Consider the following 14,891-nt stretch of genomic DNA (forward strand, 5'->3'; position numbering starts at 1 on the left):
CCAAACACACTTGTAAAAGTTAGAAGTAATTTATAACACAAAGAAACAAGTTATGACTTAATTAATATTTATCATATTTTTTAAATTATAAAATTCCAAATAAAAATATTTAATAGGAAAAAAACATTATAAATCTAATTCTCTAAACTTCTTTCTACTTCTAAGATTAGGGGGTAACTTTCATAATTTAAACATTTTTAGTTTAATGATTATGAAGTTTTTAAAGTTCAAGTTCAATTATAGGTGTGTTTTAATTAAAAAAATTCATTAATACTTTTTAATTGACTTATTTTGAAGAAATTAGAAATTAAATGTTAAATGCCTCTAAATTTATGAGATTTCTTGGAAGTGAAATACCACAAGAAAAGTATTTCTTAAAAATTTGAATTCATTTTGACTTAATTTTAAATTTCTATTATTTATTAAAGATTTTTAAAAATTATCAATTAATTAAAATATAAATTAATTTAGACATTTATAAAATTTATAGCAATGTTTGAAATATGACCGAGACACTCTTGTCAGAGTCTCATACCATTTTGCCGTTAGATGAACTCATTATAATTTATTTATGGTTTAAGGTATATCTCTAATATTTAAAAGACAAAAAAAAATTTAATGGACAAAATAATTTGGTGTTAGCTTCTTTTTAGATTCTTAATTTATTAAAAATTAAGATGTTCGATTTTTAGAAATTTTCACAAAATGTTTTATCTTAATATAAATTTTTAATATTTATGGCTATGTTATGTATTATTTAATAATAAAAATTAAGTTTTTTTCCTATTTTTTAGATATATTTTCTAAATAAAGTTTAATATTTAATATTTATGTCACCATTGACCCCATATGAAAATTTAACTCTTCCTCAAATGATTTTACAATTTTAAATATTTTTGCAAATTTTCAGAGTTTGAGTATATGTTTGCTTATGTTAGTAGACAAGGCTATAACTCAAAAAGAGAATCTTTGAAATTTCATCAAGAGTTCTATTATTACTAATTTATTTTTATTTCAATAATTCTAGCATGCATGTAAGAACAGGGTTCCATATTTGTAACTTTCTAAGATAATGTAAATATCTTTGTTCGAAACTTATTCAATGAATTAATCTCATTTTATGGTCTATCGAACACAAACTAAAATTTCATATCCATAGCTATATTCTAAAGAACAACCTTAAATTAGGTAAAATTTTAAAGTTTAATAAATATTTAATAAATATTTCATGCTGCAGTAAAATTTATCAATTTTGGCACGTTGTAGGCCTTACTAAAATACGACGGAAGTTTCATGTGATTCCATAAACTTGAAGGAAATAACCCCTAACATTTTGAGTATTTTACGAGCATTTAAGAATATTTAAAAACTTAAGGATTTTATAGGTACGTGAAAATTTTAGTAACATAATATGATTGGGGTATATTTCCTGGATGATCGAAATCCAACCATAACACATAATATGATAAATTCCTTTTCAAAATAATTTTTCGACCATCATGAAATCGGATTGGCAATCATTACAGTATATACTCTCACATCCATGTAAATGATAGAAATTCATAAATCGAACAGCAGCTCCATTCAATAAGAAAGCTTCATGGAAAGGAATCCTTCAAACCATTATCACATTAACTTTTAACCCTTAATTAATGTTTAATTAAATAACATGCAAAATAGAGCAAAGTAGGGGCACCTAGTGATATTAAGTATATCAAATCAGGTTATTAATTGCACCAAATCAGGCTATTTAAAACAGCGTGACTTCCATCCCCAAAGAAGACTACGGTGCTATATTCTCTTGAAAATTTAACAATATAAACTGCACGTAGCTCAAAATTTGTTTTTTCTATTATATCTATGCTGGTACAGGGTAACTGCTGCAGGAACTTGAGTTATTCACCATAGTAGCTGAAGGAACGGATGAAAGGAAATAATGTGGCTCAGGATATCCTGAGCCAAATTCTACTGAAGGTGTGCTTATAGTTATGATGACCTTCCTTTTCTGTGATATCATAGAAAATAATAAAAGTAGAAAGAAAACGGAACAATAATGCATGAGCACATCCTCAGGCTATTATAAACAGCGTGACTTCCATCCCCAAAGAAGACTACGGTTCAATATTCTATCACTAGCAAACAAGCTGCATGAGTTCCCTTGAAAATTTATGATGACCTTCCTTTTATGTGAGCACATCCTCAGGCTATTATAAACAGCGTGACTTCCATCCCCAAAGATAACTACGGTGCAATATTCTATCACCAGCAAACAAGCTGCATGAGTTCCCTTGAAAACTTATGATGACCTTCCTTTTATGTGATATCATAGAAAATAATAAAAGTAGAATGAAAACGGAACAATGGTGCATTAGCACATCCTCAGTAAAAAATTTGGTACAGGAAATCTCAAGCCAGGTTCATTTTCAAATTTAAAATAACCGACATTGGAACCGTCAAAATAAGTTTCTCCCCCACGATTTCCAGCTGATGCTCATCCTTTGATAAGGAAATAAAAGAGTAAAGTGAACTGTCTACACTATATAAGCTGCACGATCTCAAGCAGAATTTTGCAGAGCGACTGTGGCTTTGAGAAGAAGGGGCAGTGGTCGCTGCCTCTGAGCTTGAACACCTCTTGAGGTGGGTTCTCTCGTACTAGTTTCTCCTGGATATATGAGGAAAGCACGCGGTCGTCCAGCATCTGTATGAAGTATCGACGAACAGATCCATAATTCTCTACTGTGAGGGAGAGGTTCTCCATTATAGGTGCAAGTGGAATAGGTCTCATGGAAACTGAGGCCAAAGCAATATCCTGAATGAAAGGTCACTTTGTTATCAGAAATTTTTTATTTCTTTTCGAGCAACACTTGCTTTCTGAAGAATACTATGATGGGATGCAGAAGCAGAAAAAAAATGTAGCATAAATTGAACTTCAAACATTAATCATGTTAGCTGTGACAAAAACAGCTTTCAACATGCATGTTTCAAGTTAGCCCAGAGCAAAGGTTTTGTGAAATCTGCTCAATAAGAATTTGGGGAGATTAGTTATTGATTTAATAAAAAAGGAGAGGATCACATATATTTTATTTGCTCGTTTATTCTCAAACGAATTGCCACTGCTTTAAATTAACTTCCGCAAGTTCTGGGCCTCCGAAACAAGTAGTTATGTCATAATCAAAATAGTCAAATATCAACCGATAATTCTAATACCAGCTATAGATTTATTCTGTACACCAAAGGTATCATTTTTGCAAGACCATGACACCGAGTTTTGTTGCCTTCCCAGGCACTTTTTAGGCAAAAGAAAAAAAAATAAAAAATAAAAAATAAAAAAAAATAAATAAATGAAAGGAAGTTGTTTTTTCGGTTAAATGACAAGCCACGAGCATTTATACTTTAGTTTAATACTAGAACATGAAAGTAAATGTCATCGATTGGATATGTTTTTAACATATTCTCCATACACACATTATCATCTGGGTTGAACTAATCAAGGCATATTAGCCTTAACATTAAGGATCAGCAGGTTGCCCAGCATTTGAACCAAAGAAACTCAAAGCTAAATTCGTTGGAAAAAAAGACCTCAATAATTGAAGGTGTCTAATCACCTAATGGCTACTCACCTAATTAAAATAAACTTGCCAAGTATTCATCTATTCAAAATAAACTAGTAAGAGAATGCACCACTGATATCGTCAATGTACCTTGCTATGGAACTCACCAGAATGTTCGTTGAAGCTTTTACACAAAAGATCTTGTCATCAACATTAAGACTCATTTTCGGGTAAAAAAATTCATAAGTGGCTCTCCTAAGAGATTTGATGATTCCATTTCAAATTTTCAAAGGACAAAATTTAACTTTCAGATAAGATTATCCATAAATATCACCCTTATTTTGCAAGGACTGCAGAAACTAGTTCCATACATTCCATTGATACAAGACCCTATGGTTAATTATCTCTTCCAGAGATGAGACAACTTTTGATTAAAACTACCTATCATATAGTAGTGTTAGTTTTGATATCGAATAAATTCACTAACATCAGCTTAAAGTAGGAGATGGGGGAGAGACGATAAAACTAATGAAGATCCTATGATTCTGTGTTAATTCTTGAGGAGTTGAGAAAACAGTTCTAGTCTACTACACTAATACGGTGTTCCGGGGTGCCGAACTCAAGTACCGGATTATGAAGAAGCTAATGTTTGCTTTGGTTATGTCAGCTAGTAGGCTTCGACCAAAATTCCAAACACAACAAATCCAAATAATCACCGAGCATCCATTGAAGTCTATACTCTAGTCGACTCCTCAAAAGGGAGGTGGAGTTGAGTTCAACATTATCTAAATCCTACAAACAGCTATCAAAGTGCAAGCAGTGGCGAACCTCATAACCGACTTTCTGAACCATGCTTGCCGAGCGAAGAAACCGATGTCGACTAAATGACATGGATCTTGCACATCATGGAGCCTCCAATCAGATGGGGTTTTAGGAATCAAGCTGGCTCTAAGCAGCCCAACTGTAGAGCACGTCTACCATTCAAGGACTATTGAGTTTAAGGTCACCAATAGCCAGCCAAAGCAGAAGTTATTCTGACCGACAGTTGAATATCTTGAAGTGATGGAGGTGGAGGCCTTAAGAAGTAAGAAGTTGGATGGATCCTTACGTCCATTTCATGAGGCTAGAAAAATAGCTAAGGAGGACACTTATCCGAAGAAATTTAAATGCCAAGCCGCTCAATATCTACTGATTGAAGAAAAACTTTTTTTGAAAGTCGGTTACTTCTCTTTATCTGAGATGCATAAGAGAGAATGAAATAGAAGATCTCTTGCGATATATACATTCAAGAGGGTGTGGGAGTAACTTTGGAGGGAAGATTAGCACTAAATTCAACGACGAGACAACGTCTCGTTGACACTCCTAAAAGAAGCAGAAGGATTCTAAGAGAGGTGCGAGTAGTGTTGGAGGTATCACCGTTACAACACAGGCAGACCCACAGGTTGCAGCTGATTGTCAGCCCCTGGTTTTTGTCGTCATGCGAATCAACATCTTAGGCCATTCCCACTGTCGAGGGTCAGCGTAAGTTTCTCCTAATCACGGTAGATTATTTCACTAAGTGGATTAAGGCAAAGCCACTCCCTCGCATAACAGCGGAGCTTGTCCAGAACTTCATCTAAACGGACCTCATCTGTAGGTATGAATTGCCACTTATCCTCATCACAGACAATAGAACTCAATTTGCATACAAGGGAGTGAAAGTTTTTACCCAAGTCAATGGATCAACTTGAAATTTCGCATTAGAGCATCACGCCCAGACCAACAATCAAGCAAATGTTGTCAATAAGATAATCTTGAACTTGCTAAGAAAGAAGATTGAAGGAGCCAATGGAAAATGGGATGATGACTTTTACCATCCATCCTCTAGATGACAAGAACAATACCATCAACCGCTATAGGACAAACACCATTTATGTTGTCGCCCGGGATAGAGGCTATGCAACCAGTGTAGTACAACAACCAAAGTCAACGAGTGGTACTAGCTTCAAATTTTAATGAAGACATTGCAAAATGACATGAAGCAAACCATGTGAGAGCAACACAGGCATTAAACTTGGAGGAGATTCAAGCCAACTCAACCCTCCAACACGAAGTAAAGAGGCGCACCGCACACAAGTACAACAAGCATGTTCGGGAAAAGACATTTGCACCCAGAGACCTCATATTCAAAAAGGCCAATCCAGTATCATGCCGGCAGTCGATAGACAAGCTCGATCGGACCTGAACCGGTATATTTATCATCGGACCAAAGGGTCGGCGCTGAAACAAACAAATTAAAGACCTGCACAGGTTGAGGAGTCCCTCGAACATTGAGCAGAGACAACCTCAAACATTTTTTCTTCCTGTGAAAGATTAATAAAATGAGGCGGTTTCATTCGGTTTTTGTAATTTTGTACTCTAAAATGTCAACAATGTGAATTGACTAATTGAATGTGCAACCCCAGGTCGAAATAACACTCAAGGAACTCGAGGAGTTTATAAGCTTCAGCATGTAGCCAAAACTCATGGAACTCAACCCCAAGAAAGCCAAAAACAACGGCAAATACATCAGGTCGGCAAAATGCAAAAACTGGTCTGCGGTACTTATATGTTCTAGACCTGTTCTCAAACTCGAATCAGAAAAAGCTTTAGAGTTATTTTCTTACCTAGTAGTAAGAAGCTCTGCGAATTTGTCACGTAAATCACCCTGAAAAGAAGTCTTGGAAGCTACCTCAGTGTGAGGTATCAGTGCGACCAAGCACACGGAACCAAAGTATCCCAGCGTTTCTCTTAACATGAGTAGGGTAAAAATTCCAGTGATTGTTTTTTGCTCAGTAGCGACAATCTCTACGAATGATACTATGCAAATCATCCTAGAATCAAACCTCAATGGTACTCCAAACAGACAGAGATCCTGACAAGTAACCGAGATTCAAGAGATAAAAGACAAGAGCCAAGCACCAGTACCTCAACTAGTGTCGAATTTGTTAAAAACACTTAGGATGACTAACAACAATGCAAAGCATTTGATCCACACCCAACATCCATAGAACGATCCTCAACTCTCAAGCATCATTAAGCCTACGCCTCTCAACTCGAATTGAATAAGGCTTAAGGTGGTTCCCTGCCTAGTAGTGAGAAGCTCCACGAATGGTACCGAGCAAATCGCTCGATCCAAGTGTGAAGATATGGTAGTGCGCCAGAGCGAATGAGGCAAGGGAGGCTACTAGAACACTAAAGCCCATCATTTATTTCTTCTCCCCCTTCAGATGCCTTAAAGGTATGTTTTTATAGCTTAATCCATGAATTTGGTAAAAAATTTATTGCCAAAATAGATGACCAATCCATTGGCATGGTCACTGCAGAATGGGGAGTGGTCATGCCAGCATTCTAGATCGGTCGGCATGCTCATGCCCTATCTTAGCATGGTCAAGTCGAACCTCTACATGTTTGGAGTGGTCATGCACACTTGTGACATTGACATGCCAATTATGGCAATAGGATGACATGGTCACGCCTCTTCAAGACATGATCACGACTCTTCCAGGCATGATCACGCCGTTTTAGATTGCTTTTCTATTGGTTTTTCTCGTCCCGAAATACACATAATAAACACCTGTAACCTGCATAACATCAAGAAAAACCTTCCACGAGTATAAATTTGTGATATATAGATAAAACTAACAGGTAAAACACAAAATAAAAAACAGGTGCAATTAAGTAAAAATAACCCATGTTAATACCCCCAAACTTACCTCATTACTGGCCCTCAAGTAATCTCATGGCTGAGTTGGGGCCCCATGAAAATATAATAAGTACACCTATAAGTTTTTAAACTATCCAAATTGTTATTGAAGACAAATAAAATTATTTAAGTGTCATATCGGAGTTAATTATTCTTAATGTTTAATAGATTGAACTTTTCCTTAATTCCCCTCATTCTTGGCCGATCATATGAAATTGGCCGACAAAGGATGGGGCAGTCAACCCAAAGACTTTTTTTTTATTCATTCATGTATTTATTTATGACAATATCACCCCAGAAATCCTTATTTAAGCAAGGGGAAACAGATAATTGTATACTTTATACCCCAAGAGCCTATAAAAATGTGTCATTTTTATAATAAATAGCTAATGAACCATTTGAACTAATCTAGTCTTATTTATTGGCTACGTTGCACGGGACAATCTCAGATTCAACACGACTATATAGAATAGCCAAAGAGATACGGTCGAGCATTGAAATTTCTACAGTGTTATTTGAGATTGAGAGCAGTCTATATGATCTATGACAATGAGAACTGTGTGTTACACAATATTTCAACATTCAGATGTTGTTGGTTGAAACTAGACACGTACAAGGCGAATTTATGAAAATACACTAACTTTACTGTCACAATACAGCCTGAGAGCTTGAAATTACTAAGGTAGGAAATGACGATTAAATAGAGAATACCTGTCTAATTGTTTTACTTTTAAAAAAAAATTATAAAATCCAACGCACAAAAACATCATTCCATTTGTAAAATTTAAAATTACAACCAGTTCATAGAGATTTTTAAATATTTATAGCTAACAGAAAAATAAAAGCTAACTCACTATATCTATAAAGTTGGGTAAATGTGTTTTATTTTACATTAATTATGCTTGTGTATTGTTTCTTATTTTTTATTTTAAATGCAAAATTACATGTTTTCTTTTAAATATTAAATACAAAAAAATGAATAAAATATGATATATACATGCATATGAGAGTTACCCTGCACGGTACTGGCAAGTGAATGTGAAATAAAAATGAAAATGAAAATAGTTGTCTGAAATTGAACGTACATTTTTTTAAAGTATAAGTTTAGAGGGTGACTCCCCATTTTGAAAGTGTAATCTAAAAAAATGAAAGGAGATGAAATTGATTTATTTACTGTTCTCTTTTACTGCAGTGTTTTTACTGTTAACATACTTTTACAAAAATATTTTAAAATAATAATTATTTTAATTTAGAAACATTTGTCTACTGAGTAAGTTGCTAATATTTTTTTATAGAAAAAATCAGTCGTAGATTAGATGAACCTTTGAGAGGTACGGGTACCAGATGCCGTGGAGCGTAAGTTGACAGATATAGCTTAATTTCTTTTCTGTTTAAATGAACATGTTTAATTATGAACCAATTGTTGTGAGATAAGTTTTAAATAGAATGGATTTTATTTTTATTAATAAATGAAATTGCTAGATAGATTTTCTTCATCCGATCGTCAGTTCCACTCTGGATATTTCCAAGCTCTCGAGCCAGGTCGTAACATTTACCATGTATAAAAAACTACTAAATAAAAAGGAATCATCAAATTCCTCCTTTCGTTAAATAAAGACAAAGACAAATTAGAGGGAGCATGATTGGAATTAAACACATCTCTATCATTTGAGAGGAATTTGCAGAAATTTGGAAGAACAAAAAGAATTTCATGATGATAGGCAGTCCTACCGCATCATCTGTTGAAGGATTAACCTTGTACACTCAAAATTAGTCTCAAAGTAACAAGCCTAATAAAAGACGATCGTGGTACACCATTGTAAGAAACCTGGTCATGTGAAAAAAAATATTAAAAATTACACGATAAACCTAGATATTGGAAGCCATCTAACACAAGATATAATAAGAAGAACTGAGCAAATACTTCTGTCACAACAAACAATAAATTAGAGTTCAGTCCATTTATTAGGGAGCAAATTGAAGAGCTGTAGAAATGTTTAATAAAAGTTCCAGCTATGGACAAGCTTCACAATCCTTTGTTGACCAACCTACCAGCCTATTAGCACATTAAGGTATCATATCTCATGCTTTTAGTGTCCAATGCCATAAATTAAAACCTTGGATAGTTACCACCGAAGGCTTAGCTCATATGACCAGAGATATCAATACAACAACAAGCTTTTACCCTGCTATGCAGGACTCTGCTGAAGGAATCCTTTTTCTCCATTGTGTCCTATTGAGTGTCAAATTTTCATTCAATTCTAATAGATTAAGATCTTTTTTCTACAATATGCCCAAATATTTTTAAATCTACCTCTATTTTTTTCAACATAAGTTGAATCTAAAATATTTATTCCAATAAATGGATCATCAGATGGTCAACATTAATGTAACCATACAATATATGGCGGCTCTCTATAATCTTGTCATCCATTGGAGCTACACCTTACCTTTCACTGATAGAACTGTTTTGAAGTTTGACATGACAGGAGAATCAATATCTTTGAAAAATATAATCTATCTATCAGTCACTTTGCAGTTTGAATAATTGATGGTTCATTCTCACCATTAACAAGTTCTGGATCAAAAGAATTGACAAAGGATATTCATCTCTATTTTGTTCTTTATGTTCTAAGATTAAATTGCTACCTACTCTCAATCAATAAACACTCGTTCCCAAAACACATATCTTGGAAATATATCACTAAGGATGGAATGAATGCTAAGAATATTTTAATTCCATCCTTAGTGTTATATTTCCAAGAATGGTGATATCCAAAAAATTTCATACATGAATTAAGTGAATTAAAAATAATACATACTTGTGGGCCACACACATCATCTACAGGATGTCGAGTTAAGTCCTAAAATTTTAAATTCCCCAAAATGTTCTCATGGAACTCTACCGACACAACCAATCTAATTCTTCTCACATACCGATTATTGGTTTTTGGTTGTTTTGCCTTTGTTCATATCCATCAACAACATTGCACCAAACTTGATCTATGTCTCTCAGATGCAACTTCCATGGTTACTCTAACCAAAAATGGTACAAATGCTACTCTTAGACTACTAAAAAAATATACAACTCCATGGATGTCACATTTTGTTAGAATCAATCTTATTTTCCTAAATTTGAAATTCATGAGGAAAATTCAAGAGATTAAATCGGATATGGAGATGGCAACTAAGGTGAATATCATATTTGGAATTTTTTTCAAAATACTCGAGCCATCTTTCCTTTAACTGAAACAAATTCTATCCCTCAATTAGTTCTACTTGAAGAGCCAAACTCTATCATAAAAACCATCCCAATTGTCTCTACTCCACCTCAAGACATATCCATCAACAACATTGCACCAAACTTGATCTAAGTCTCTCAGATGCAACTTCCTTGTTTACTCTAACCAAAAATGGTACAAATGCTACTCTTAGACTACTAAAAAAATATACAACTCCATGGATGTCACATTTTGTTAGAATCAATCTTATTTTCCTAAATTTGAAATTCATGATGAAAATTCAAGGGATTAAACCGGATATGGAGATGGCAACTAAGGTGAATATCATATTTGGAATTTTTTTTCAAAATACTCGAGCCATCTTTCCTTTAACTGAAACAAATTCTATCCCTCAATCAGTTCTACTTAAAGAGCCAAACTCTGTCATAAAAACCATCCCAATTGTCTCTACTCCACCTCAAGACATATCCATCAACAACATTGCACCAAACTTGATCTAAGTCTCTCAGATGCAACTTCCTTGTTTACTCTAACCAAAAATGGTACAAATGCTACTCTTAGACTACTAAAAAAATATACAACTCCATGGATGTCACATTTTGTTAGAATCGATCTTATTTTCCTAAATTTGAAATTCATGAGGAAAATTCAAGAGATTAAATCGGATATGGAGATGGCAACTAAGGTGAATATCATATTTGGAATTTTTTTCAAAATACTCGAGCCATCTTTCCTTTAACTGAAACAAATTCTATCCCTCAATCAGTTCTACTTGAAGAGCCAAACTCTGTCATAAAAACCATCCCAATTGTCTCTACTCCACTTCAAGATGACACCAATGATAAAAAATTTTATGCCTACAAAGAAGGATCACCGATCATATAGAGGACACCATGCAGACCCAAGACTGTCTAGAGCTAGAATGAAGTTCTAATAATCATAAAGATATGAATACTTTTATTCATGACTCCTTGCACCGATGTGATGTGTCCAAACCAATTTTTTTTAACAATTGAATTGTTTAACATGATGTACATGAATGATTTAGATTGAATTGGTTGTGGTGTTTGGAGAGGAATTGGTTGTGGTGTTTGGAGAGGATTTAGTAGGCTGATTGACTGAGAAATTATAATTTGGTTAAATCTGAACAGAATTGATCAATGTTCCTAACACTACTTACAGTTTAACATACAAAAAGGAATTTAAAATTTCTAATTTAAAATGATTGAAAATATCGCAAAGTTAATAGCTGAAAAATTTTTATGATTTTTGAACATTTTTTGATATTTTCTTGACAATTATTAGGTTAAGAAAAAGAAATTAAGAATAGCACAGAAGAAAAACTATGATTTCATTTATTGGACTTTTGGACTAAAGAAAACACCAAGAAAGAACAAAATTTATATGAAAATTAATCTACAAGTGGTCTATATTAATTCAGAAAATTTTGGTATTTTTCTAAGTGAATTAGGTTACCCAAATGAAGCGAAAACCATAACACGATAAGATTAGATAGAATTTAGGCTAACATGTATAAAGGGGATTAGATGAGATTTTAGCATGATAAATATGAAAAAAAATAAAACAAACTGATTCGTTAACAAAACTTAAACATTTCACAAAAAAAAAAAAAAACAAAATATTGAATAAAAAATAATATAAAACACGAAGCACGCCATAGTCTAATCATGGGTAATAATCACCAAACCATTATCCTTAAAGAAGCCACTAAGCCCTTCCATGATTTAAGTTATCCCAAATTCTCACATAATTTTTTACAACAAAATCATCATATTTCTTTCCATGCAATACCTTCAAATAGAATTTACAACACACACAAATCCACATAATTCGGCATTACCTAACTACATTGGTAACTATCTACTTGTCCCACTCATCTACTCTCTCCACTCCCTTACATGACCACTTACCCTCTACTCTGCTATTATGAAATGCATAGTGGTCTGACCACCCATAAGTAGCCCGTAAATCAACACACCACACTTAAGTTCACATAAAATAATTTATACACATGCCCCTCACACAATTTGCACAAAATACATAAAATATAAACAATACAACTTCAGTTTATATGAAATTACATGAAACAATATTTTAAGTCTTAAATTTCTTCATTTAGTTTCTAGTAATTGGTCCACCTGAATGCAAAACATTTCTCTTGGATTATTCTCTAGTAGTGGATCCCACCGTGATGCATGTTTGCCCTAGCTTGGGTTCATCTCCTGTGATTTTGGGCCCACCTTGAGCCCATTGGTGAAATAGACCCCACCTTGAAATCTGCATGATGCACCACGTCATTCCCACCGGATCCTAAAGAACTAAAGATTTACTACGACATGTAATGTGGTGGAGTATTTGTAGGTGTTGGTGCTGTATCATAGGTCACCGTCATCAATAAAAATCCTTTATTTCCTATAAATGAGTTAACTTGAAAGCATTTACTAACTAGATTTATTATTGGCATAATCATATGAGCATATTGATCTTATGGAGTTAATAAATGATAATTAAAACTGAACAGCAGGTCAATAAAAATAAATAATGGATACTTTTAGGATAATGTATTAAAAATGGTATCAACTTTAATTATGGTTTCAGAGTTTACTTAATGTAGTTCAAAACTCATATTATTTTATTTGACTCACAATGACTAATAATATGGGTCTTCAAATTATGTAGCAAATTCTTATACTCCTTTTTATAGTGACTGGATTTATTATTTAATCCAATAATCCCATCGTTTATACATAAAAATTGATTTAAAATATCATAATGTTAATGTAACATGTCATTAAAAAGGCTATATACTTAAGAAAAAATTACTGAGAATTAAGATAAAAATATAAATGGCCAAATGCAAATATGAAAGTTCCATAGCAATAAATATACACATAAGTTTCTTGCTAACCCTTCAAAATGTGATATGTTATTGTGAAACATTTGAATATTCATCCAATGCTCCTCTAATTTTTCTCCTTCCTTAGCTCTTTATAGGATTCAAATTTCATCACTTACCAAATACTTTCTCCTAGCTCCAAATGTCTTCTCCAAGCATCCAAGAATTGTAGTGTAAAACTAGCCACAATCCTTCTCAAACCTCTTCCAACCTAGGGCTTTGATAACAAACTTGATGCGGCTAGAGAAATCTACCTAAAAAATTTTAGAAGGATGTATAAATGATATAGGAATGATTTAGAGCTATTGGGGGTGTTTGGACAAGATTTGGTGAGGAGATTAAGTGAGAAATGTTAATTTATTCAAATCTAGACAAATATAATCAATATTCTAAGTTCTGTTCCGAAATTTAAAATATAAACGGGAATTTAAAATTTTCACTTGGAAATGAGTGAAAATATTACATAATTTAGATCTAAAATTTTTTATGATTTTTTATTTACTTTATACTTTCTTGACAATTAAGAAGTGGAGAAACAGAAGATGGAAGCTCTGAAAAAGAAATATTATGATTTCATTTTTGGACTTTTGGACTAAACAAAAACACAATTTAATGAAATTTGTGTGAAAATTAATCTAAATGTGAAGAAGAATAATTATGAAAAATTATAATATTTCTCTAAGCAAATTAGGTCACCCAAATGAAGCCAAAATCCTAACAAGGTAGGATAGAATTCATGCCAGCATGTGTAATAAAAATAAAATTGTGAATTTAATGGACCAAATATGGAAAGAAAATAAAACAAAGTGACTCAAAATATTCATAAAAAACACTTAAACATTTTACCAAAAGAAATCACAGAAAAATTTGAATAAAAAATAATATAAAATATCGAACTTACCAAACTCTCATAGTGGGTAATGATCACCAAACCATTGCCCTTGAAAAAGCCAACAAGTACCTCTTTTCTCTCAAATTCTAGGAATATTTTTCATAACATAACATCACATTTCATGCCAAACAACACGTTTAAACAGAATTCACAACACACAAATCGATATAACACCCTATTTACCCACATTACATTGGTAATTATGCACTTTTTCCACTCATTCACTCTCTCCATTCTATTACATGGCAACTTATCCACTATCCCACCACTATGGCCCGCTATAGGGGTTTGAGAAACCATGATTAGCACACAAAACAACCAACCACATTTAGGTTCGCACAAACTATCCCACCGCTATGTCTATCATATAGTTTGCACAAAGTACAATTAAAAAAATTAAAACAACTTAAATATACATGTAATTACTTGAAACTTTTCTAAAGTTCTTAATTTTCTTCATTTAGCTTCTCTTAATAAAACAACTTAAATATACATGTAATTACTTGAAACTTTTTTAAAGTTCTTAATTTTCTTCATTTAGCTTCTCTTAATTGGATATATATAT

The 14,891-nt window shown here is 33.1% G+C and overlaps 1 protein-coding gene across 5 annotated transcripts in view; it reads right to left on the minus strand.

Moving 5' to 3' along the window:
* Positions 1-1,664: 1,664 nt before the first annotated feature.
* The window catches only part of LOC110038454 (putative methylesterase 14, chloroplastic), a 92,716-nt gene continuing 79,489 nt past the window's right edge, over positions 1,665-14,891 (minus strand). For 4 of the 5 annotated variants that reach the window (XM_020743304.1, XM_020743303.1, XM_020743302.1 and 1 more), the window contains exon 6: positions 1,665-2,809. In XM_020743304.1, the coding sequence (XP_020598963.1) occupies positions 2,537-2,809 (273 nt within the window). In that variant the 3' untranslated portion in view covers positions 1,665-2,536. The remainder of the gene's footprint in view (positions 2,810-14,891) is intronic. The other variant, XM_020743299.1, reaches the window with a different exon arrangement.

Source organism: Phalaenopsis equestris, unplaced genomic scaffold, assembly GCF_001263595.1.
Source record: "Phalaenopsis equestris unplaced genomic scaffold, ASM126359v1 Scaffold232897, whole genome shotgun sequence".
Taxonomy (NCBI): domain Eukaryota; kingdom Viridiplantae; phylum Streptophyta; class Magnoliopsida; order Asparagales; family Orchidaceae; genus Phalaenopsis; species Phalaenopsis equestris.